Genomic DNA, 24,811 nt, shown 5'->3' with positions numbered 1-24,811 from the left:
CCCAGATACACAGGGCGTTCGTTTGGTGCACTTGGTGGAGGGACACGGGAACTGGACGCCCAGGTCCAAGTGGAAATGAGTTCCCTATATCTCCATAGCCCACTCTTATGCTATTCCAGTTGGCTTGAGGTGTTTCTTTTTGCTAGGATGATTAAAAAGTTCCTCCCAACATTCATGAAAGTTTGACACTTCTCTTTTTTAACAGGGAAATCAGTCAATGAGGAAGGGAGAAATGTCATCAGAGTTGCTGTTTATGTCACACAGCTTCAGAACATGGCCTTTTTCTTTTGTTAAACAAAGTTTGACTCTCTTATGCCCATCATTCCACGAGGTACTTGAATGAAAACAAAAGTTCGAAAGCAAGAGAGCGAATCAAAGGCTTCAGTCACACCAACTTGCTCTATGCCAGGAAAAGGCCCACTCGCCAGGAGTCTGGACACCTGGCTCTGTACCTGCCTCGGCCTGGCGTCGATGGGTTGTATTACCTTGGGCAAATCGTTTAGGACTCTCTAATTTTCTACAAAATCAAGATTTGCACTTTATTCTCTAAACTAAAGCTCTTCTGGTTCTAAAAGTATTTGTAGCTATGACTGTGAGTTCTGCCCCAAGCAAATACATCTTAATACATATAGCCAAAAACCTGCTAGTGAAAAGACAGCAGAATGTTAAAATTCGGGCAGCACTTGGCCGCCTATCCTAATAGAGAGAAAGCCAAGTGTGGAGAGGAAATTGTATCTCAAGTAGAGGTTCTTTCTGCACTTGACCTACCTACTTGAGAATAGGCAATTTTCTGCAAATGGACTAAAATATCTGTACCCGTGATTTCCTACCTTTTGTGGCAGAGACACTCTGACTACTCCTTTAATTTCATAACATCTCTCCTTTACATACGATATACATTTGAAAATTAAGGGGATTAAAGGTTTCTGTGTGTGTAAAGTGTAAAGTAACCCTGCAGATAATAGGCCCCGCCGGAGAGAGCTCGGAAACAGGACGGGCGGCCTGGCCGCAGACCCACTCGTCCTGAGATGGGAGGGAGGAAGGGCACCCCGCTGAGAGAGCCCAAAGGCAGCATCTCCAAACTGTCAGGTTCGGCCTAGAGATACATGCCTGGCTTTGAAGGAATTGTAACTCTAAGTGTCAGGCCTAAGTAAATTGCTTCTCCGTGCTCCTCTGTTCTAATATCCTGGACTATGAAGCATCCCACTCTACCCTCACCACTCATATCCCCAGACTACAGCGGGGAGAGGAGAGGGCATGTGGTTAATCTACCCAAACACTGGAGCTGAAGTAAATTCAAAAATAGACGCTATCTTTGTACACCATATTCATTTCATCCTAGAATGTTTTTACACCAACATTTCTGAGATGAGGCTGAGATTTTCAGATTTCAAAGGATGATCACATTGTTTTGTCTTGAAAAAACTTTAAATACTGAGTACTCATCTGTGATGTCTTAGGTTACAGGAGACACTGAGTGTGTGTGTACATCATGAGCGTGCATGAACCAGAAAAATGTTTCCTAGGAAAAAGCTTGGACAACTTCACATGACTCCTTATTACTGATTTTAAGACCCTCTATCCCTAAGGTTACAAAGAATGAGGCCAAGAAAGCTGAATGCAGGGGGAATGAGAAGAGGCAAACTCTCCTTTTCCAACTGAACCCTGACTCAAGCCCACGACTTGGAATGTAGAAACTGTTTGTTTATAAAGCAGGCAGCACAGGTCGACCACTGCTGATGGGCTGCTAAGAACGAATGGCCCACCTGACCAGAGAATGAGGGCAGACGAAGGGCTGTAACTTGGGGTGCGCGTCTCAGTATCAACTCAACCCTCCTCTCTGTCCAGTGTCTGGCACACCACGCTATCAGTGGTCTCACTACCTCGGCTGCACGGGGTCTAGCTGGATGTGTCAGCATAAACTCCTCAACCTGAAGCCTTTCAAACTGTTACTGTTACTAAGTAAACAGGCTTTCATATTTCATGAAGCACAGCAAGGCTGCTGCTGCAGCTCTGGGTTCGGCCGACTGCTCCTTGTAATGGCTGAAATGTGCCCAATGTTTGGGAAGTGTCTACATGTAATACACGCGGTGGGAAGGCAGCCGCATCACAATGCACACGGCTGGAGTGGTGTGCTCCTCAAACTCATGGGCATGTCACGAATCAGTGTCTGGATAGTCCGGGAGTCTTATTCCCCTTGCTCCTCTGCTTCTCCAGCTGTTGGTAATTCTGGAAAATCAACCATCTCCTAATTTGTAGGCCTTAACCATAAACAAATTGTAAAAATAATGTAAAAGGTCACACACTTGCATGTACCATATTGTAGCTGTCAAATATATTAAAATTTTAATGAATAGCTTATTAAACCAATATATTCCAAACAGTTTATTCAAGGACCCTTCATTTCAGAATTTAAAGATGCCAATCTAATTTACTCATATGGAAGTCTACTAATACATCAGGAAAAATAAAGTAAAAAAAAAAGGGGGCCATGGATTCAAGACTCATGATAGCTATTAAATGTTTCTCTCCAACTATACTTTTTCCAGCAATATAAAAATACAGTGCGAGAGGAAAGACAGCAATTTGCTTGCAAAATCACTTCTGCAGAAAAAGATAAAACAGAATACTTCCCTAAGAAGTAATTTTGCAGATGCTGTTTCTAATCTTGCACTATGTGGATTCACACGACCTCTGCAATTATTAGCAGTGGCCCCCGAGCGGCTAAACATCACAAAACTCTATGAGGGTTTTGGAGAAAGGATGAAGGGCACTTGAATTTTTCTAGCCATGATCTCCAATTTGCTTATTATTAGAGAAAGCAGGAGTAAATACAAAAGGGGGCTATTTCGGTCGGGCAACAGCTAATGCCGAGGAGAGAAGGCACATTCATACCTCTCCTGACTTGCCATGTAATGAGGAGCAATTAATTCATCTTATTGTATTTCCAAATGCCAAAGGCTCCATTCACATCAAAGGAAAATGTTTCAAGGCTTTTACTATTGTTCACTTTTAAATGTACTGAGCTATATTTAGCATTTTATAATTGTCAATAGTGTTTTCTTTCATTCTGATGTGGGGCTTAGCATCATTAAGGATTGTAGATGAGGATCCCAGTGATTTATAGGTGTGGACTCTCCACCAGGAAGCCTGGGGTTTACATCAGCTAATGCCACGTCTGAGGGCTGGGGAGAAGGCACCCTTCTGATCTCGGCCCCCTTTCCCTTCAGAGGTAACAAGAGGCAGGGAGTAAATCTTTCCTGAAAGGCCAGAGGAACCCAAGCAGGAGGTAGACTCAAGTTTAGCTCCAGACTCAGTGACAACTCCCACCATTCACCTTCTCTGTTTAATCCAGACACAATGAAAAAAGAGCTCAGTTGAAGGGAGAGAATGTGAAGGCATCTCAAGCCAAGGAAAGGAGCCCTCATCCTTGACCAGCGCTCTTTGGGGAAGCACCATGGCATCATGCAAAGAGCTTGAGCTTTGGTGCCAGATAGCCCTGTAACCAAATCTAGCCATTCCCCATCTATGAAGTGAAGGCAACAACGCCCACTACAGGACTGGTTTGAGAATTGCATCAAGCACGCCACGCAGGGCCAGCAGCCTTGCCATCCTGTGAATTTGTATCTGTGGGGCCCAGGTGACTGACCATCAGGCTCGCTCCTGCTCAAGACCTGAAATGCTTCGGATCCCTGGTCCCGACTACATGATCGTGGGGCTCACTGCTATTCTCAGTTATGTCTACACTGGATGCCAATCAACAATGGGATTACTGTTGGAAGGGACAGAAATGTAGAATGACACTGTTTCTGTTACCCTTAGAAGGAAAACCTGGACCTGGCTCAGTTCACATGGGAACACAAATGGTTCAGCCCTCTGGTTTACACTGTGACTTCTGCATCACCACACCACGGAGAAGTTCTAATTTAAACACACCCAAGCCTGAGAAATGAACTGTCTCCTAATCTTAGTTTTAACTTGGTTAAATTAAAAACAAGGTAATGAGAACATCGTTGAGGAGACACGGTACATGTCACGAATGCAAAAGAACCCCCTGAAGATTGGGCGCTGCCAGGCAAGGCAATGCATCATTTCCCAAATCCCGCGACAAGGCCAAGCGCCTCAGTGCTGACCCCGAGACAAAGGAGGTGGCTGTTCCAGGCTTTCTTTGCCTTGTGCACTGCTAACGGCCACCGCCTGATGGGGCCGAGTGGCTCAGAGGGCCGTGGGGAGCACGGTGGATGAAGGGAGGCGCGTCTTCCCAGTGGACGGGCCCACTCGAGGATGAATCCGTGGTGCTACAGCCAGGATGCGGCAGGGGGCGGCAGCAGTGCCTCAGCGAAGTTCTTGAACTCCTCAGGAGAATGAAATCAACAATTTGAACTTTAAGCTGTCTGCTTATTGGAAGAAATGGCAGATCGGGAAGAATGGCCTGCTCAGAAATCAAATCACAAAGGCCACCAGGGTGAGAATGAAGAAAATGGCCTCAGGGAGCACATGTGGCTCATAAATTAGTCACCGACGACTGGCCACAATCAGAGAAACTCAGGCTTTTTTCTGCTCTACTGGGATGATGCAATGTCAGCAAGTACAGGCTTTTCTTTAATGCACATTCAGAGCTTGACACGAATATGTCTACCGCCTAAGATGCATTCCTGCTGAGGTTAGGGCACAGTTCCGAAGCCTTCCCTTCTTCTTACTGCTGTCCTGAGTCATCGCTCACCCACACACGCTTTAGTCCAGAAACGGCCTGGTCCACCTTCACGGGAGCGTGACAGTGGTGCGCAGCGTGGCTGTGGCTCCCACGAGCCTCTGCAGCGTGGGCAAAGGTGGTCTCTGGGCAGGGCCTGGACAATCTCAGGACAATCAGGCACATGGAGACCCAGCACGAGAAACTCTAAGTAGGAACTCTGAAGTAGGAAAGAAGACTGCTTAACTCACGGAGAAGGCCTCTGGGCTCCTTCTGCACGCTGGGGATAAGAAATCCTTGGAGCTTAAAAAGGTAATGACTTTTTCATGAATTGCTAGTGAGTAGAATAATTTCTAAACTCTCAGGCCAGTCCTCAGACCACAGTGAAGTCTTCGCAGATAGGCTGCTGCCTCTCCCCACTCCATTGGAGTGAGGGGCGGAACGAGGGGAATGGCAGAGATGCTAGACAATAAATGACACTGGTGTAGGTGGCACTGCTGGAGATGCAGGTGGAGACTGAAGGTCCAAGAGAGATCTCTCAGCCCCCATCCTCAGAATTCCTGATTGCGTGCTCCATACCCCTAGAAGCTTCTTACACAGTACCTGCATGGACCCGTCCTCTGCTTCATAACTGGAACCAGGCCTCGTCACACAACCTGTGGGTCGCTCAGACCCACCGAATGCCTGGAGAGCAGTGGGTCCAAAGGATTCTGCCTGGGCAGGGGCCAAACACATGGCACTCCCGTCACTGAGAAGTGACCTCCTCAAAGATGAGCTCTTTTCTCAAGCAGCAGTTAGCACTCTGACTTCTCTCTTAAAATTTTTAAAAATGAAAACAAAACTGAAAGTGTATGTTTAATGTCCCAAATTCCGGCGCTCTGGTCACAAATGTCTTGCATTTCTTTACCCACATCGACAGGCTCTTGAATCTCAGCTACACTCTGTCGCCCCCTCTCCCCGCTGTCCAGTTCCTCTGCGCCCCGTTCTGCACCTCCTCACACCACCTCTAGACCGCCGCACTATTCCCTGGGTTGTCTTGCCCCCTGCGCCTCTCCCTTACGGTTGTGTCTGTGTCCAAGGTCACCCCAAATTCTTGGCTAGGTCTATCCTGGGTGAGGCTGCTGTAAGTTGTAGAGAAAAAGTCTCATCATGTTTGGGCCAGAGGCTTCAGCACAAATTCATGGTAGACAGTGGGCAACAATCTAGATTAGTTTTATGACAAGGCAAAAGAGAACAGACTTTATTGGATTTGATTTTTCTCAGGGAAATAAATGGCAAGGAAGACACTGCTGGTGGAGGAATGGGTGGGGGAGACAGATCGGCTGGTGAGTGAGGGTGGGTCGAAGGAATTAGAAAACATAAGAATAATTTTAGCCACTTGATTTCTTTCACTTAAAAAAGGCTTTTAAGAACATGTCAAAATGAAAATGATCATTTCTAGGTAATAGAAGCATGGATGTTTAATATGGCCTGCTCTGCATTTTTTAACTTTGTTGCATTTTAAACTAAGAAACAATAAATCTTTATGGTTAATCTTGATGCACACCCTCAGTGAACTGCCATTACTTTAAGAGAACCCGACCTTAGATAACCTATGTTTTAAATGGTGCTACTGCAAAGTTTCAGTGCACACTTTCAGACTTAATAAGGATAGAATTTTTAAGCATAATTTAGTCTTTAAAAACAACGAGGAAGAAAGTGCACTCAGAGTGGACTGGAAAGGGGAGCCAGACCAGAAGGGCGAGAAGGACGAGTGAAGGCCCCAGGCTGGGCCCCAGGGCGTGTGGGCGCCCTGGTCCTCCCACCTCTCACTTGGACTTCACGGAGCTCCCTAAATCAGTAAGTATCAAGGACTCCCTGCGGCTCCCCATGGCCCACAGGTGAACCTCACCCTTCCGTGGGATGGTCCCGGACCTTCCCGTGGGACTCGCCCAGTGGCATTTCCCGCCTCCAGCTAAGGGGTGTTCTTCAATGTTCCCCAGACACCCCTGCTGCTCAGTGGACACTCTGCCTCCCTCCTCACTCAGTTCTGAAGGCTGCTCTGCACAAGGCTTCCTTTAACTCCCCCGCCCTCTGAATTCATCACCCTGGCCCTACGCAGTCTTCGCACCGCTCTGCTCGATTTCTCCCGCAGGGCCCCACCAGCCCCCCGCTGAGGATAATCTACTGGAAATCTTCTGTACGCCCCAAACCTAGCCAAAGATAACAGAGAAGCTGCGTGTTCCTCAAGAACAGAGGTCCTGCTTATGACTCTCTGACATCTACTGAGGAGCCCAGAACACAGTGGATTCTCAATGAAAAGTTCACTGGACTGAATGAGGTCATCGCTTCTGTGCTCTCAGGGTTCAAATCTACCTCACATGGAATCTTAAATGTTCACCGTAACAAGTTTTGTTATGAAAATGAAAATGAAGTTAAAGTCTGCACGAAAAGGGGAGTGCCGTGGCTCACAAAGGAGCACTGTGACAGCCCCGCAGCGAGCAGACACGCGAGGCTGACCTTTGAACCCAGGCTAACAGACTTCTGCAGTCAGGGTGATGCACCCACAACTGTGGCATGAGAGCGACTACTCTCGTCCAGAGTCTGTTTCTGCAGAGGAGTGTGGCAGAACAGGTGACAAAGCCTAGACAATCTGGGCTTTAGATGGGGCACGGGAACTCTCCTGTAAAGTGTGGGAGGGTGGGCTGAGAGGCAGCCGCCTCCTTTTCTTTCTGCCTAAAGCAGCGTGGTTTTTCATACCTTATTCACCAGAGCAGCCAAAGAGGCCATTGCTAAGGATGAAAGAGCGTGAGCTTCCATTAAAACAGCCTTTATTCTTTTGTATGTTGAAGGCTTCAAGTAAGATTTCAATCTGAAATGTGAGTTTTGCTGCTTAAAAAAGTCTGGAAAATTACCAGACTGAAAAAAAAATTCTACCACACCCTTCCCTGGGAAATGAAGAGAGGCTTATAGGCAAGAGGGCTCCCGTGGAAGCCACACCGGGCAGGGGCCCCGGGTGTGAGCAAACCATTCGTTCAAACCCCAAGGGAGGACAGGGACATGGAGTCTGGCTTCAGTCTTCACGGGAGGGCTACAGGCCTTTGTCCAGCCCAGAGAACAGAAGTCCTGGGACTCCAGAGAATGGAGAAATAGGGAGGAGGCTGAGTGAGGCAGGAACTGCCGGGATAGGTCCTGAGATGGTCAGTCACCAGCCACTATCTCCGGGAAGCCTTGATCCATCTTTGCAGGCAAAGCACAGTGTTTCTTGTAAGTCTGGGTACTTCCTGCCACCTTCACTGCCCGCCCGCAAGCTACCCTGGTAGCTGGTTGGGATGACTTCAACTTTCTGTAGCAAGTTTATCGCATTAGTTAGTGCGGGAGGCCAAGAAGCCGTGGCTATCAGGCTGACCCCAGGATGATCTCAGCGAAGATGTGCATCCCTGCCTCCCACAGACGCACGTTAGACTCCGGAGCTACACAGGCGAGTACAGATGGAGCGGTGAGATCTACTCTCTGTAAGGCCAATGGACCCAAGTCCATTTCCTGGCAATGGCCGGCTGGGAGGGTTGATGAGGGCGTCTCTAACACAAAATGCCCCCGGGAGGTCAAGGCGGTGACATCTCTGCAGGCAAGTGCAGCCTTATTCTCAACTGTCCTAATGCCCTCAGAGTGGTGACACAGCGGTTCTGCAGCTAGGGTCACATCATCCCTAGTTATGACAATCACCACAGTGTCCATCTCAAATGAAGTCCATGTTTTCAGCAAGAGCTCAAAGTTCAATATGCATCTTCTAAAACGCGGGTGCTGAGGAAAGGCTGGCGACAAGGGCTGCCTGCCTCATTCTAAGGGGCATGAGGGTGATAGGGTATGTAGAGTGTGCGCTGGCGTGAAGCCTTCTCCTTGAGAACATTCCCCCATCTGCAATGGATAACACTATTTCTGAAAGAGCAGTGCTTTAGGATTCAGGAAGATCTAAGTTCTAATTCTGACTCTGACACTAACTCGGAGTGGTAGCTTCTGGCAAGTCGATTAAGCTGCTGGAACCCTGGTTTCCTAAATACCATTCCTTAACAATGAGACTTTTTCTGTCACGTGGGCACACAAGGGAACAGGTGAGAGGTCCTGCACCACACTGACGGCCACCGTGCAGTTCCCGACAGCAGCACGTTCGCATGCAGCTTGTCCCTGGGGTTCCCTGCACGTTTCACGCTGGCTCTGTCCGCTGACACTTACCCAACAGTGCCCTAATTTCACATTCCCGTTTGCATGGCCAGCTCTGTGAATAAGGGGTTGGCTGTTAACTGCCCACCGTGATGAGCACCATGCCCGGAACACGCAACTGGTATTAGCTGATGGGAAGAACAAAGGCCTCCATTCTTCCAAGAGTAATGTGGCCGGGAGGAAGGAAAGAAACTACAAGAAGATGGAGGTGGTTCTTGGAGCTAAAATGCTGAGCCAGTTGCTAGCCCACTGCCTCTGCTTACGCCTCCTCCTTGAGTCTGCCCCAAAGGAGAGCGGGCCAGGCTTCCCAGCGTGGGGAGTTCTTTTATTTATTTATTTTTATTTTTGAAGAACAAACGCAAGTACCACTGTGTGTTTGTGTGTGTGGTATGTATAAAGTAAAGGTAACATTGTTTCCATTGAGAAAGATTCTTAGAGTCACTGAGAGAGGCAAAGAGCACACCCTGTGGGGACCCCTTCTGAAGAGGAGAGGATCACTCATCACTGAGAAGGTTTCTGGGTCAAGGCCGCGCACCCTGGAGAGTCCACAGGAACCACACAGACAGCGTAGAAATAGAGCAATTTATAACATCACGGATGGAAACACAAAATTGATGTCTGTAAACTTCGTGTACACCATTAATCCGTTAGCTCAGAGAAACTAGAAACAGAATTTGAGCAAATACTGCAGGAGTTACATCCACATAGAGAGGAATGCACCTTTGGTTAAAAAGCAGGATCTAAGAGGTTATCGTAGCCTTTTTGACTGCTCAGCCAGTGCAGCTAAAAGCCAGCCACCATCAGCCACACGTGCCAGCGAGCCAGCATGCTGCCCACTGCAGAGGGCACACCCAGCGCTTCTTCCCGGTAACTGCCTGCCACTCCACGGCCAGGCCTGTTTGCATAAAAAAAGTTGGCTTTGGGAAGGGTCCCGGAGCTCACCACTCAGTGCTGTGAAATTGCGCCTTATTCTTTAGGTTTACAATGAAAACACAAATTTGCTTAATGTATGGGGAAAAAAGAGCAGAAAAAAAAAATGACATATGGGAAAAACAACAAATATGAGCTACAAATTCATTTTTATCATAAAGTAAAACCTGTTCATGTTAAACTATAATCTATGTGTTTCTAAAACAGGTTACTATGGGGAAAAAGAAGTCGTGTGTGCTAACCCTGGAAGGTAGAACTTGACCCTGAAAATACTGTCCTTGCCTCCATTTTTTGCTATGAAATATATTTTAAGAGGCATGTGTAAAAACATTTTAAAGTAAACTTAATTATAAAAGGAATTGCAAATATGGATTTGATCAGGGCCTTTTCCATTTTTAAAATCTATCTTGATTCTGTTTTTAAGGCCTCAACTCAAGTTTCTTTTTCAACTTAGAAAACAACATTAAGTTAAGCACCGTGGAGGAAATCTGGCTGAAAAATATTCTGTGTTGGAAGGACACAAGAAAAATTACACGAATAGGGTGTGTTTTTCCTGAGCACTTTTGAAAATACATCAAAAGCCCAAATTAATTTCTAGATATCTGATTAAAAGCAATTTCATGATGGCTGCTGTGGAAACGATTCTTGTTTATAATTTCTAAACCAACTTTATGTTTCTGGATTCTTTTTTCCCTCTCCTAGCCCAGGGCTGCTTGGTGGACATTTGATGGTTAAAAAAAAAAATCACGTTTCTGTGCTGAAAAGTTATCAAGACCAGCTCCCTGCTGCATTTGCATTGTTATTAGGGACACACGCGCACACACACTGGGCTCGCTGTGAGGCTAGTACAGAAACAGAGAGATTAGACACAAAGAAATGTAAACAGCTCTCACATGCGAGGAAACTAGGTTACGAGAATCCCAGCACCAGGCATTCGCCAGTCACCATGGAAAACAGGAAGTGAGATGCGTAGCAACCACAAGCCAAAAAGCAGGAAAGCGCATACCTTTAGCTTGGAATGAAAATCACGAGATTTCCTTCTGGCAAGAACCTGAATGTGACTAGACACCTGCAGGGTAGGGGAAGGGAGGAAAACAAAGGAAAAGCCTGTAACCATGGAGATGAAAAGCCCCCTACAACTGGGCAAGCCAGACGTACCTTAATGGCGGCTTGAATTTCTCGAACTTTCTTTCTTGCTAAGACCTGTATATGACTAGACACCTACATTGTTCGGGTTTATGAGGGGAAACAAAACAAAACAAAACAAAACAAAAAAAAGGAAATCAAATATAAAATTGCTACTCCTTAGGAGGGTTTTGGGGTGGGGTGGGGTGGGGGGGAGGTTATTTGCATCGCAACAAAGCTCTGCAGTTAGGAATACACAGTCCCAGCCAGACACCAAGCCCCCAGCGCTGCTCTCAGCTTTTCAGACTGGGTCATCACTGCAGTGACTTGATTCAGGAGGAAAGTTTAGGCTAATCTAGTTTTCTCTCACCCGGGAGCAATCACGGGAAAGGGGTGAGAGGGGGAGCGTGGGGTTGTTTTCTTTATAAAATTAAAAAGGTGGGGGTAGAGGTAAATGAAAATATTTATAGCTTCTCAGTATCAGGAGGGAAAATCCCTTTTTCTCAATTTAGAAGAGACGATCCATAAATTAGCACATTCTGCAGAATCAAGAAGCTGAAGCTATCAGTTGTATTCTGATCTCATTAAGAGCTCTGGATTCTGTAGCAAATGTTAAAATAATACTGACATGTAAATTAGATCTCAAAGTGAAATGGAAAGACCCAGTTAGCAGAGCATTTTCCCCCTTATAAATATCTTTAATCCTTCCACTCTTTTGGCTATTGACTGGGCGCCAAGTGGATTTGCATATTACTACAAAGCGCAAAGTGTGAATACAGCCAGCCAGCCATCCTGTTAAAAATCTGGGTTGAAAACCACACGGATTTGCTGAACAACAAATTCACATTGGAGAGGTATCACCAACTGCTGCCTAAAAACATCCCCAGGATGCCGGGGTGTGGAAACCAAGCCAAGCCTGGCTTCTGAAACACAATGATTCCACTGGGTAAACAAATCTGCATCTCTTTCCACAGGACTTGGTTAAATTTAGGAGTCCCCAGTGAAGGGGTGGGGCACGTGAGCAGAGCTCACAGGGCAGTGGACAGCCCAGGCCCGGCACGGTCAGTGCGCTGAGAATTAGATCTTGTCTGTTGTTGCCTGTTTTGGGCATTTGGGACCTTCGTGTAAAAGTTCGGCAACTCAGACAGAGACCATCCATTCATTCCAAAGAGTCTAGCAACTCTGAAAACCAGGTTTATGACCATAAAAGGTCCCTTTATCTTTAACTTTGTCTTTGGGTTTAAATTATCAATTTTTTTCAATTTGCATTTTTTTTAAAGTATGGAGAAGCAGGAACTCCCCCATCCTCTTCACCCCTCCATCCGGCTCCTGCTTTTACTTGTTTCCGCCTGAATTTTGTTCTTATGTGGTTCTCGGACTTAATGAGGACCACCGTCCACTGTGGGCGGAACATCCACCGAATAGACAATGTCCTGTGTCTGAGCGCTGGCAGGGGGCCACCTCCTTCTGTGCTGACTCAGCAGCCAGGCTTCGGCTGGGGCACATGCAGCATTCCTGGGGAAAGGCTCTACCCCGTCATAAACACTCATGAAAACAACTCATCACCGAGCAGAGGGCTGGAATCTGCTGCTCAGGCTTAATGAGACCACAGTTGAGCTCGTCTTTTGGTTTGATTATAGTTTTTAAAATCCACAGATCCATCAGCATAGGTCAACATTTAAAAAATGTTTTTTTCTGTTAACGACTCACCAATGGGATTTGTTTGATTCCCCCTCCCCCTTAACCCTTTCTTTACTTTTGCTTTTAGTTAAACACGGATTTCTCATCCATTCCAGTTCTGAACTGGGACAGAAATTTGGGCTGCTTTACATCCGAAAGCAGGAGAGCCAGAGCCCTGACCGAGGGCAGAGGAAAATTCCTGATACTGCTCTGAACAACGGTATTTAAGTTGTAACTTCATTTCAGTCACAGCAGCTACTGACAAAAAGCCACAGCTTACAGAGCAACAGTTCCCTGGACGCACATCATTCAGTATCGTATTCAGGCCAATACTCGCGGCTGCTAGTGTTACTTTTTCATTGAAATGATGACTCATATGTAATCGTTCCAGGATTTTACAAAGCACAAAAATCTCCAACTTTCATGACTTGCAAGCATATTTGCACCTGCAGCATTTGTAGTGTTTGCAGATGCATAGTTTGGGAAAGAAGGAACGCTTTTGAAGTACAGTACAGGAGCAGTTTATACACCGTCCTTAGTAGAACTTTCCCAAAAAAAGAATATAAAAGAATTCATAAACAGAATTCTGGAGACCACGTCGTCAAGGGTCACTGAAATGATGAACAGTGAAAACTGAGCCAATTTAAAACACCAATTCAACATCACTGACGTCCTTACAGGGAACTAAAATTGGGGGCTCCTAGGAGCCAAAGCACAGACAGCCACTGCAGCCAAAATGCCTCCCTGGGCCATTCGCTGACATGCACAGTTTCCAGGTAAGGTCATTACTGTACCTGTTTTCTGGTCCTCGTCTTCCCTGTCCTGAGTTTGATGTATCTGGCTATCAATTCATTCCTACCTGCAATAAAGAAGAATTACAATCAGGTGGATGACAAAATAAAAACGCCTCTGAGAGCTACGAAAAGAATTACAGTCAGTTGCAGCTGTAAGTTTATCGATACTAGAAGAATAAAACAGTACAGTTGTTTGAGAAAATACTTACTAGGGGAAAAGAAGATGAGGGACATTACATTATGAACTACAATCAGCAACCGAGGATAGAAATGTGCTTTTTAAAATGTGCCTTCTTGTTTCTTTGCTAGCTTGCTTCTAAACGCGTGGTCCTTGTACACGCAATAAATACAAGTATCAGCGTGGGAGTCCGTAAACCCCATTCCGTTCTAGTCCAATTTTTCATACCCATTCCTCCTCACCCAGACTTCTCCTCGTAGTTACCTCCAGTTAGTCACTGTAACCACAAAAGAATGAAGCACTGTGGCCACAGAAACACTAAAATGATAAGAAGTTAATGGTATGAAAGCAGACCCCCTAAAAGCAGTCACTGCGCCAGTAACTACATGTAAGACTGTGTTGGTGAAAAAGAGTGACTCGGCTCCTCAAAACTTTATAACCTTTGGGGGGAAGAAAATGCCTCGAAGTCTAAACACATACCTCCCGTCCATACCCCACCAGGAGATTGAGGGTGTTCCGAAGAGACAACCTGACTTTGAAGAACTGTAATATAATGGGAAAGTACAGCACCAAAGCTAAGTGGGGAAACGCAATACCATTTTACGTGGAAAAAAAAAACAACAAAAAAAACCCCTCACTCTTATAAGACATGGGTCCAAACTGTAACTATAATCATGACCGTATACCTCGTATAATTTGTGCTTGCCGTCTCACCTCCCAGACACACTGCATACATGAAGGGAGCAAGAAGTTTGTCTTATTCTCCGGCACCGCCACCAACCCCGCCCCCAACGCCCCCAGCCAGGGCACACAGCGTCCTGCAGGGCACACAGGAAGAATAAATGAGGAAACAGCACAGCTTCTGCTGAAAGACAATGACTGTGCTCGCTGGACCTCCTGGGCAGAGAAAAAAACTGGCAGCACTAATGAAGACCAATGGGGGCATATCTTCATGGGAATTTTGTCTGAGAAGTCTAAATACTGTCCCTTCACTGACAGGGGTGACCAACCTCTTGGCGTCTCTGGGCCACACACTAAATACACAAACATTAACAAAAGCTGATGAGCAAAAAAAAGGTTTTAAGTAAATTTAGGATTTTGTGTTGGGCTGCATTCATAGCCATCCTGGGCTGCAGGCTGGACGCCCCTGATAGAACATGGCTCTGTCCACCACCTGCCTGTGTTAGGGCGGTCACCACTAGAAGACAAAGGAATTGTTGAAGTTTGGGACTGGAGAGTAACTCGGTGTCATCCAGTCCCACCCTTAAATGTCAAAGTCCTAATTAGCCTAAGCTAGCACTCCTACTAGAGCTCAGGAAGCAGTCCTCTTTATTTTACAGCATTCAAGAATAAAAGGGCTCTCCTTACTATGGCCTCTTGAAAATTTCATCTTCAGATTCTTGTTCCTCTTAACAAGACCCAAGGCTAGTCACTCATGCACATGACCAACTTCCAGATATTAATGGTGGCTTTCAGGTCCTCTTGAAGGTGTGTCCAGACCAAACCTCCCCTGTTCCCTGGTATCTGTGAGACGCTTCAGAACACTCCCCCCATACATTCTGTGACCATCCTTTGTCTACCCCCTGTTCACAGCCTGACGGCCAGAACTGCAGGGATGCTCCTGCTAGAACAAGTGAGTCTATCACCTCACTTATACTCCTCAATCCCCCACTGCTGTCAATGCAGCACTGCACTTAGTTTGGGGGGACAAGAAACTGTCAATTTACGTCAGTTTGACCTTCTAGGTTCTTTTCACATGGGCTACCTGCTACTCCAATATATCCCTACCCCCATGCCCAGTCTGTTTATACGTAGTTAGAATATTCGGATCCAAATAAAGAACCTTACATTTTTTTTCTACTGAATTTCATCCTGTTTGATTAAACCTGTCTTTCTGGCTTGTCGGGATCTTCTCAGATCCTGTTTCTATGATTGAACTTACCTTTTAACCACAGAAAAGGGACCCGGAAATTCAGTTTTGAGAATTGCTTCTCTAAGGATTCTCTTTCAAATTTTTGAGAATTACCAATATCCCCGGCAGTGTCATTGGGTCTACTTCACCTCTCAGCTGGTTGTACAGATTTTGCAATTTGTCTCAAAGGCTCACTGACGGCAGAGCCCAGCTAGGAGTGCCCAATTACCCGAAGCCAGACCGAAATGACAATGTCCTCTGGCTTGGGGTCTCACTGTGCACCCTGTTCAGAGCGGTCTGAGTGGCCATGACAAAATAAACCCGGAGCTCCGTATTACATGTAATTCCATCTGAACCTTGTCCAGATGGCAAAAACCGTCTCTTGCCCCATACCTGCTTATTTCCTGTGAAAGCAGAGAGAATTCCTTGTTATGGGCAACGCAGCATCTATATAACTAGCTTCCAATTTCTTAGGGCATTTGGCGGAATGGATGAGGCCAACACCCAGGACAGCCGCACTTGACTGTACACCCTGCTGTCCATGCAAAGGGCACACCTTGGAGTTAAGAAATATCAGCTTATCCACTGTTGACAGTACCTCTGAAGATTGGTGCCCCCACAACGGGCCCTCACTGGGCATCTACTAAGTGCAGAGCGTGTGATGCTCCTGTGGACATTGCACCGAGAACGTGTCAAGACTCTCACGTCTCTGTGCTCTACAGAACCACCCTTCAAAACCCCGCATCCTCGCTTTCATACCATGTTTCAGGCCATTACGAGGAATTAACTCTAGGTTCTTATGTGTTTCTTCTTGTCCCTACCAGAAATATTGTTGATTCAATTTTTAAATTCACATTCAAGTAACACTAAGCATCTACTGTGATCTATGCTGTGTCATTCACTTGATTTCATGTGAATTTTTTAACGACCACGAGGTGGCTTTGTGCGCAGAAAATCATTATTTGGGTTTACCCGGTTTGTAGAAATGCGTATTTCATGTGGTTGGTTATTTTTTTAAAACTCAAATACCTAGTTCATCTTTTAAGTTTTAGGTTCAACTCGCATATCTTACAATTTTTAGAATTACTTTCAAAGGTCCATTCAAATAATGTTTAGTCCATTGTATAAACCTAAAGTCCTTTAAACATTTAAAACCATGTGTTTAATTTAGAATGTAACCAATTCTTTTAAATATTAAAACTATTTGACCTAACTTAGAACATATTTCCTTAAACAGATCTTAGAAACCTAATAAATTACCTTAAATTTTCTAATATTGCTTGTATCTAGTAAGACTTCAATCCTTCCACAGAGCAAGTCTAAATCAATTATCCCGTGGAACATTTTAATTTGAAAATACAGGCTAACTTGTTGTATGAGCCAAATCATTTTACATAATTGCCTGAAATATCAAATATGCATAATTCTTTTAAATAAAAACATTAATACTATACCTTTGACTTTATTAATATCTTCTATTTTCATTTCTAAATCTTCTTAGAATTAAAATATGCTTACCTATTAGGAAAACAAGTATGCCATTCCAGGTTATTTTGGAATATTTTTTGACTGTTTGGGATTACACATATTTTGGGGAAATCAACAAGGCTCTGAAAGGGGATTCTTGCAGGGATCTTGACAGGCTGTCCTGAGACCTATGAGACCTGCTTATACTTTATAGCATGGCCCTCTAAACAGGGGTGGCTCCATACGGTCCAGAGCTCTGGATGTGAATCGTGGTATTAAGACACAGAATTCCCTTAGCAAGGGCCAGGAGCGCCATGGCCCCAGCCGTCGTTAACGTAACTGGCGGTGGGCCTCTGGTCCACACAGCCGTCTTGTCTGCAGCCATGATCAGGGTGTTGGCTGCTGGAAATGCTAACCCTCATTTCTCTCTCTCCCAACACACACACACACTACGAAAATGAATTTCAACAAAGTTAACTTTAATCACGATATTCTTAGAAGAATCCTAAAGTCATGTGGGGACAATCCGCTTTGTGCCTTAGGATGCCTGTCCGAGGCATCGGGGATGTAAAGAGAGGACAGCCTGTGTGCCAACACAGAGGTCGCTGTCCCATACAAGGGCTCAGATGTGAGAGCAAATCAGCTCCGCATGCCCGATGATGACTAACGCCATGAAAGAGGCTCTGGTCAAGGGCATGGGTATTCAGCCATGAATAATTCGGGGACTCCAGAAAGCCTTCCCCGAAGCTCTGGATCTTAAGCTAGGCCTTTAAGGATAGATTATATTTTTCTCCATCATTTTATTATGACAAACTTCAGACATACAGAAAAGTCTTTCACAGATGAATGTTACAGTGATTACTATAGACCCACCACCTAGATTCTGCCATTCACTTTTTCTATACCCGCTTTACCACATCTTTCCCGTCTCTCTACCCATTTTACCAGGCCACCTTATTTCATCATTGTTGTTGTTTCAAAATAAGTGGCAGCCATAATAACACTTCCCTCTATATACTTCAGTGTGCACACTGCTAACCAGAGCAACAAGACTGTTTTTGACAGGCAGAATGGAGGGGGTCAGGTAAAGACCATTTTAGACACAGGAAGACCATTTCTTTAAATATATAAGCAGGAAACTGGGACTCTTGATTAACACACACACATGCCTGCTGACCCTCACGCTCCCCAGACCACCGCACACTCTTTCCTTCTGAGCCCAGGACCATCCAGGTTCTACACTCATAGAATCCACAGCCGTCATGATTCATCTCCCTTATGCTTCTTCTATACAGCCCTGGTAGTAGCTTACAGAGCTGAGTGGCGATGTCACACTTCACCACTCTGAGTCCTTACCCTACTGGTTCTCTGGAGCATACAATTTCCTCCAGCAATGTACACCCTATCTAGATTCTGCAGCTGCAGCTGCCCTTGCTTTTCCCACAGGCAGCGGCAAAGATAAACACAGCCTGACCTGCCACTTTCATACTATGATCTCCACCAGGCACTGCAATCCACTTTTTATTTTATTTTTCCTTTTACCTAAATAACATAACACAGTTGAAGGCGAGCCCATCTTTGGCTTCTCCTGCATCCCTATTGCCTTAAAATTTCCTGCTAACTGGGCAATACAGAGAGAGAGATTTCCGCAGAAAGACTTGGGGTTTACACTGGGCTTGCCTTACCGAGACAGAAGACTGGTTAACAAACGTTGTTGTGGGCTGTGTGTGTAATAGGATGTGGCCTCAAGGTCATGTTTGAGGCACAGCAAATGCAAGGTCTGTGGCTAGAAATTGTAGCCCTGAGACTCTGGGCTTTAACAGCCTAGGAGCCACTTTGTAATTGAATGGAGTCAGGGAGCCACAAAGAAAGAACTAACAAGTGGACCGCTCCCTCCCTTGGCTGCAGCCATTTCCCAGGCAAATGCACACCTGTGTGGGTGGGTAGGGGTGGGGGGAACTGAACTGGCCTGGGCCTGGGGAAGGGGCTCTTGTTATTTTCTGCGAGGAACTCTCTGCTGGCACTCCCTTCGCTTGGAGAGATAGGTAAGGATTCCCAAGTTAAAAGAGTAAGAATCAGAAAGAAAACAAAAATTCATGCCTCTCTTGATTGCTAGACCAAAGCTGTATCAAATGGCACCCTCTCTGTGGTTGCAGCCATAGGATCTTCTACTCACCCTCACAAACCCTGATTTAGTCTAATAGCACCAGTAGACTACTAGAACGCTCCTTGTTAACTAACACCTTGACCTTTCTGAGCTCTGTACCTGTGCACACAACTGCTTCATGGCCTGTATTGCCCTTGCCCACTTCTGCATGTCTGGATTCTGCCCACCTTTCGAATGCTCCGTCCTTTGTAAGCTTTTCGGCTGAAGACACCGCTCCTCTCCCTAAACATCCACAGTCCTTGAGGCTGGCCTCCTCACTGTGGACTTGTGTCTTTTCTGCCTTATAGTTTATCATTTTGGTACATGTCATGGATCCATCCAGATCATTAAGATATTAAGAACAAAAACAAATGGCATCCATCTTTTCCCTGCTTCCCCCAATGCTTGTGGAGTGAGTCACTGTTCAAAGGCAGAAAATGGTTTCCACACCCCTGCAGCCCAGTGTGCCCTGAGTCATCAACATAAAGTGAAAACGTGAATTGAAAAGAAGATGACTGAGTGGGAAGAAGCAAACAAAGCTGCCTTCCACAAGTGACAACACCACGGAGCACGGCTCAGTCCTGCAGAGGACAGAGCAGCAGCAGCAGCAGCACCCAACACAGAGTGGTGTCTGAGGACCTTTCCCATTGCTGCGAGATGGCATTAAAATTCTTTCTAGCGATGGACCTTTTTTTATCAGCTGGGGTTCATCTAAAGGAAAAAAATATCTTAGGATTTCAACATCAACAGCCAAAAAGGACAAATGTAGGGGACACTGTGGGAACCAAGTGTCACCAGTTAGGGAGAGTTCTCCAGAGAGATGTTTAATGACCCTGTCCTGAAGACCTGGGGACTTTATATCTATGCACATGGCCACAGGAGGCAGAGTCTTTACTAACTAACCATTGAGGAGTTAATAGTTAACCTTTTCCTCCATACTGCTGGAATTGCCTCAAGTGACACTGGGAGAAAAAGGTCTACGAGAGCTGACAAGTCATCCACTGTTCAGACACCAACTGCACCTACAAAAGCAGAAACAACATGCTAGAATTATGGGGGTAAAAAGATGCCATGTCTGCCTTCAAGGAGCTTACATCTGTGGAGGACTCTTACCCACATCAGCTCACCCTACCCTTCCCCAAGCCTCTCGTTCACAGCGGGTGCATCCAGCTGCCACATCCCATTAATCAGAATGACTGCCTGTTGAATGCCTGCCTCCCCGACTACCAGACAGGACATTCCAGAGGAACACAGACCACAGATTGGGTTGTGCTCCTCACTGTAATCCTGGTGCCCGGAATATAGCGGGTGCTCAGTGTGTAGACAGTGACTGAATGAATGACTGAGTGAGAGGGATGAAGACCCAGAGGGGGAGAGCTGTATAAGACTAAGATTGGGGGTAAAGGAAGGTTCATGAAAAAGAGCATCTGAACCAGTCCTAGAGTGTTACCAATGAGGAAGTTCAGACACCAGTGCCTCGGTTAAGCCCTAACATAAATCATTGACCAAAACACAGCACCAATGTGGAAAATCACCAGGAAGGGCCAGGAGGCTTGTTCTGGGTTGTCAGGGTTAGTGCTCCATGTTCCTGATCTTAAAGTTTACAAAAGGGACTGATGGCCTTCAGGAGGTAAACAGTGGCGAGTCCCTGAAATATCCTGTGTTTGCATTCACTCCGGGGCTTATAGGAAACAGCTTTAGAAAAGAACACACAGAGGAAGACTGCCTTAACCCCTCCTTAGTCAGAACTTAATCCTCTCATCCCTTCCAAATACCTGGCAATAGCCCAACTCCCACCTTCCTGGAGTTCCTATCACTCACTGCAGCTGATAACGAATCCAGCGACGGCCCCACAAAACACTATGTTCCCCTTCATCTTAGTGGGAAGCTTACCAACGGCACATTTGCATTAGACTACAAGGGTCAAGTAAAAATGTCTGATGCTACGTTTTGAATACAATCCCTCTACATTACATAGAAGTTCTTTTTATTGTAATTTATTTATTTATTCTTTTTTATTCATCCTACACAGCTATCTAAAACAGCTGTTTTACTCACGCTACTGCCTCAAAACATTCAGTGGCTCCCCACTGTCCACAGTCCGAAGGTCAAACTGCTTTAGTGTGGTGTTCAGTGTTGTCCCACCATCTGCTCCTAACTTTTTACTTTTCACCACCGCCAGCCACCACCTCTGCCATCACCTCAATCCACTTTAGCAGCATCAAAATGCACTCCTAGCTCCAGCTCTCTGAACCATCCTGCCTGAGGTTTTGCTCATACCTACAATATCGCTTAAGACTAGCAACCAAAACCCTTCCAGATTCAGCTCAGATGGTGTCTCCTCCATGAAGCCCACTTGAGGCATATCTGAAACACACACTAGCCCTGCATAAGACCTGTTGAGAAATGAGCCAGGAGCCAGAAGCTCACCTCACAGACCAATATTAGAAAGCAAACCAAAACAAAAGACACAGAGTTAAAAACAAATTGCTCAGTATGGGAGGGAAGTGATGGCTTCACGCTGACGGAAAGAGTAGCGTGGACTAACCATTCCGTCCTGGACCCCCAGTGTATTACTTCTGCACGTATCAGAGCACTGCCCACATTCTGGCTCCAGTTAGAGTTCCTTGCACAACAGGGACCCACGTAACAGGGTTAGCATCTCTGTATTCTGTACACCCAAGGTGTGCCTGGGATTTAATGAAACCGAGTTTTGTTGTCCCCAACGGCAACCTAAATAGACCCCCACCCACAGGCTCTCAGGGGAGTTTCCACTCATCTTGTGAACACTCATCTTTTCTTTCATGCCCCTACCTCATTATGTTGCCTTCCTACATCAATAGTTCCTTGTCCATATAAGAACAACGTAAACTCCTTAGCCTGATGCCTAGGCCTAATGGCCCATTCCCGTACAGGGCTCCTCTGTTCTCGCACAAGGAGCTTCACAGAGTTCCCCAAGTCACTGTCACGTTTTTCCATACCATACCTCTATGCCTCTGTAAAACCATCCACCCTTACATGTTCTGCCCTGCAAACTCCTATTCATCTTTGTAAGCCCCAACTGAAGTATTCCTCCCTGAAGCATTCTGGGGGCCATACAAACTGAGCTAGTCATTTCTTCCTTTGTACCCCTATGTGCCAAGCACATACACCCACTGCTGCTGCGCTGCCGTTGCTCACCTATGGGGCTGTTCATTCCCTGTTTAGAACAGTGACTGCTCCATGGGAAGAATCTATCTAGTTCTCTGCAACCCCACATCTGATACCTATGAAGTGGAGACTCAGTAAGTGTTTTCCATAAATGAATGAATGAATGAATGTTGCCTTTTCTTTATGAAGAAAAATGACCCAGAAAGGATTAATTGGACAGTACTGCCAATGCCACCCGAGATGTGTAAGCCCCTCTACAGTTAGGACTACCCCAGTGACAGGCAGCACCATTTTCCAGACCCTCGCTCTGCTCCCTCCAGCTGGCACAAGTGACACCGACACAAGCTCTTTTCCTCCTCGCTCCTCTCCCGCCGCCGCCCCCCACATGCCGTGGTCATGTGGACCTGGTCCAAAAAAAGCTAATCTCAACATTAACCCAGGAGAGTCTTGTTAATGAAAAACTTTGCTAAGAACACTCTGTTTATTTATTAATTATTTGACATTACAGAAGTGTGAAATCCACACATTCCAAAAACTGAAATAAACCTGTTGGTCTTTAACAGAGAATGAATCTCTAATGGTAGCAATGCTGCAGACTTGGTTTTTTAGTTTTATTCTCTTTCTTTCCTTTGTTAAAATCAGATATACGATTGCCTAGATCTTTCTAGGGAAGCTGGACTTGTATATATTGGCTGTGTGAACATAGGCAACTTGCTTAACTTCTCTGGACCTCTATTTCCTCACCTGTAAAATGGGGATAGAGCACCTACCTTGCAGGACTGCAGCATGCATTTGCAAGAACAAATGGAGGTTGTGGCACCCCAAGACGATTTAAAGTGGTTCTATGCAATATCGCTGCATTTAGTTTATATGTTTTCATTGCTTGAACAGATATGCAAGGTTTCTGTCTAGGACACCATACCACACGACAACTGGTGTAAATGCCCAATGCTTCTACTTCCAATGTTATTGAAACTCAACATCTTTTTCATGCTTTCCTAAAACTGTTTGCAAAATCTTTGCTTCACCCTACATTTTCAAAGTGTCATGACCATAAGCACTATTTTCCAGTTAAAGAAGCCATTTATTGTGATATCTTAAAATTAAGAGGGCATCATGCAAGCTACTTTCTTGCCACAATAATCTGTTAATTTAGAAGAGATTCTTCATTAAATAAAATAGCAGAAACTAGTTTCTTTGCCCAGGGCTAAATAGGGCCAAAATCCTTGTAAATTATTACAGATCATAAAATGATCTCTATGAATAGGCTGGAGGCGTTGCTTTATAACAGCATGCCCCTCCCCCACCCACACACTGGATTTCCAGAATCTAGTTCTTAGTGTAAAAACACAACTATCACTAAAATAATTAAGTGTTAACTTCTGTAACTACTATTTAGTAGTAGCTATACGAAGGTAAATTACGCAAGCCTTAAATTAAAATGACACTCACGTGGGATTATGTGCTGCTTAGAAAACATGCTCAAGAGAAATCTAAATGTCCAGGCAATTAGCGATCCCTTTAAGAATAATACGGGATCCATGCTCGTAAAGGGCATTATTTTAAATGCACGCGAAGTGCAGAAAATAAAATCTGGGGGTTACCTAGATGCAATAGTACTGTGTGGCAGGCAGAGACAAAGTGAGAGAGTGTAGACCTGGAGGATACGTGTGTTCGATACCCTCTGTAGATACATATTCAAGCCCCACACCCACCTAATTATTCCCACTTCACAAATGGCAAACCTACGGTTCCAAAAAGTTAGGAAACTTGCCCAAGTTTCTACACCAGTAGGTGGTAGAGTTGGGATTCAAGCACAGCTTTATCTTCTAAGCTCATTATTGCTTTAGACAAACTGCTCTGGAAGTAGCCTCTATAGTAAGTTAACTTACCACAACTCATGACTAAGTATTTAATGAGAACAGAATCTGACAAGGCGGCACAACCCAATCATGAAGTGGACTGAACTGCATATGCACCATTTTTAAAGTTCTATATTCATTACATACAAAAAGGGATAAAACCTCACTCCTCTGTATATGCAAGGCCTGCACCGTCTGGCCCCAATGCATTCTCCTCTCCCCTGTTCAGTAACATCTGTTGAATGTTTTCTACGTAAAAGGCATTGTGCTAGGCACTGCAGGGGATACATGCTGGAATAAATATATACCTACTGTTCTCGAGGAGCTTATAGTTTAGGAGGAGAAATGGGGCAAGAAGCCATGCAATAGTAATACAAGGCAGAATATTAGAAGGAGGAGAGGAAACACTGAAGAACAGTCAGATCCAAGTCCAGAGATATTTCCTCCTCATGGTTGTGATGCTCAGACAACGTTCCACTGATCTCAAAACAGGGAGCAGCCAAAGGCAATAATGTGCAGGCCAATCGTTAAGGAGAATGCATAGCCTATGCAATGGGCTTTCTGCTTTAGATGGTGATCAAGCGAACCAAACAGATGACCTTTCTTGGTTGAGTTTTAGATTCAGGAGAGTCAACCTATTTTTATTCTCCTTTTAAATTTCTAATTACCCAGCTATT

The 24,811-nt window shown here is 45.3% G+C and overlaps 1 protein-coding gene across 9 annotated transcripts in view; it reads right to left on the bottom strand.

The window, feature by feature from the left end:
- TEAD1 (TEA domain transcription factor 1) overlaps window positions 1-24,811 on the bottom strand; it is a 249,529-nt gene that overhangs the window by 63,241 nt on the left and 161,477 nt on the right. For 4 of the 9 annotated variants that reach the window (XM_037146831.2, XM_053673171.1, XM_037146794.2 and 1 more), the window contains exons 3-5: window positions 13,420-13,484; window positions 10,979-11,041; window positions 10,827-10,889 (exon numbers count right to left, since the gene is read on the bottom strand). In XM_037146831.2, coding sequence (XP_037002726.1) covers window positions 10,827-10,889; window positions 10,979-11,041; window positions 13,420-13,484 — 191 coding nt within the window. The remainder of the gene's footprint in view (window positions 1-10,826; window positions 10,890-10,978; window positions 11,042-13,419; window positions 13,485-24,811) is intronic. The other 5 variants (XM_037146838.2, XM_037146857.2, XM_037146798.2 and 2 more) reach the window with 2 other exon arrangements.

The sequence above is a fragment of the Artibeus jamaicensis genome, unplaced genomic scaffold, assembly GCF_021234435.1.
Source record: "Artibeus jamaicensis isolate MK-2021 breed Jamaican fruit bat unplaced genomic scaffold, CSHL_Jam_final contig_797, whole genome shotgun sequence".
Taxonomy (NCBI): Eukaryota; Metazoa; Chordata; class Mammalia; order Chiroptera; family Phyllostomidae; genus Artibeus; species Artibeus jamaicensis.
The sequence above is the reverse complement of the archived record's forward strand: the minus strand, read 5'-3'. Positions and strand labels throughout refer to the sequence as shown.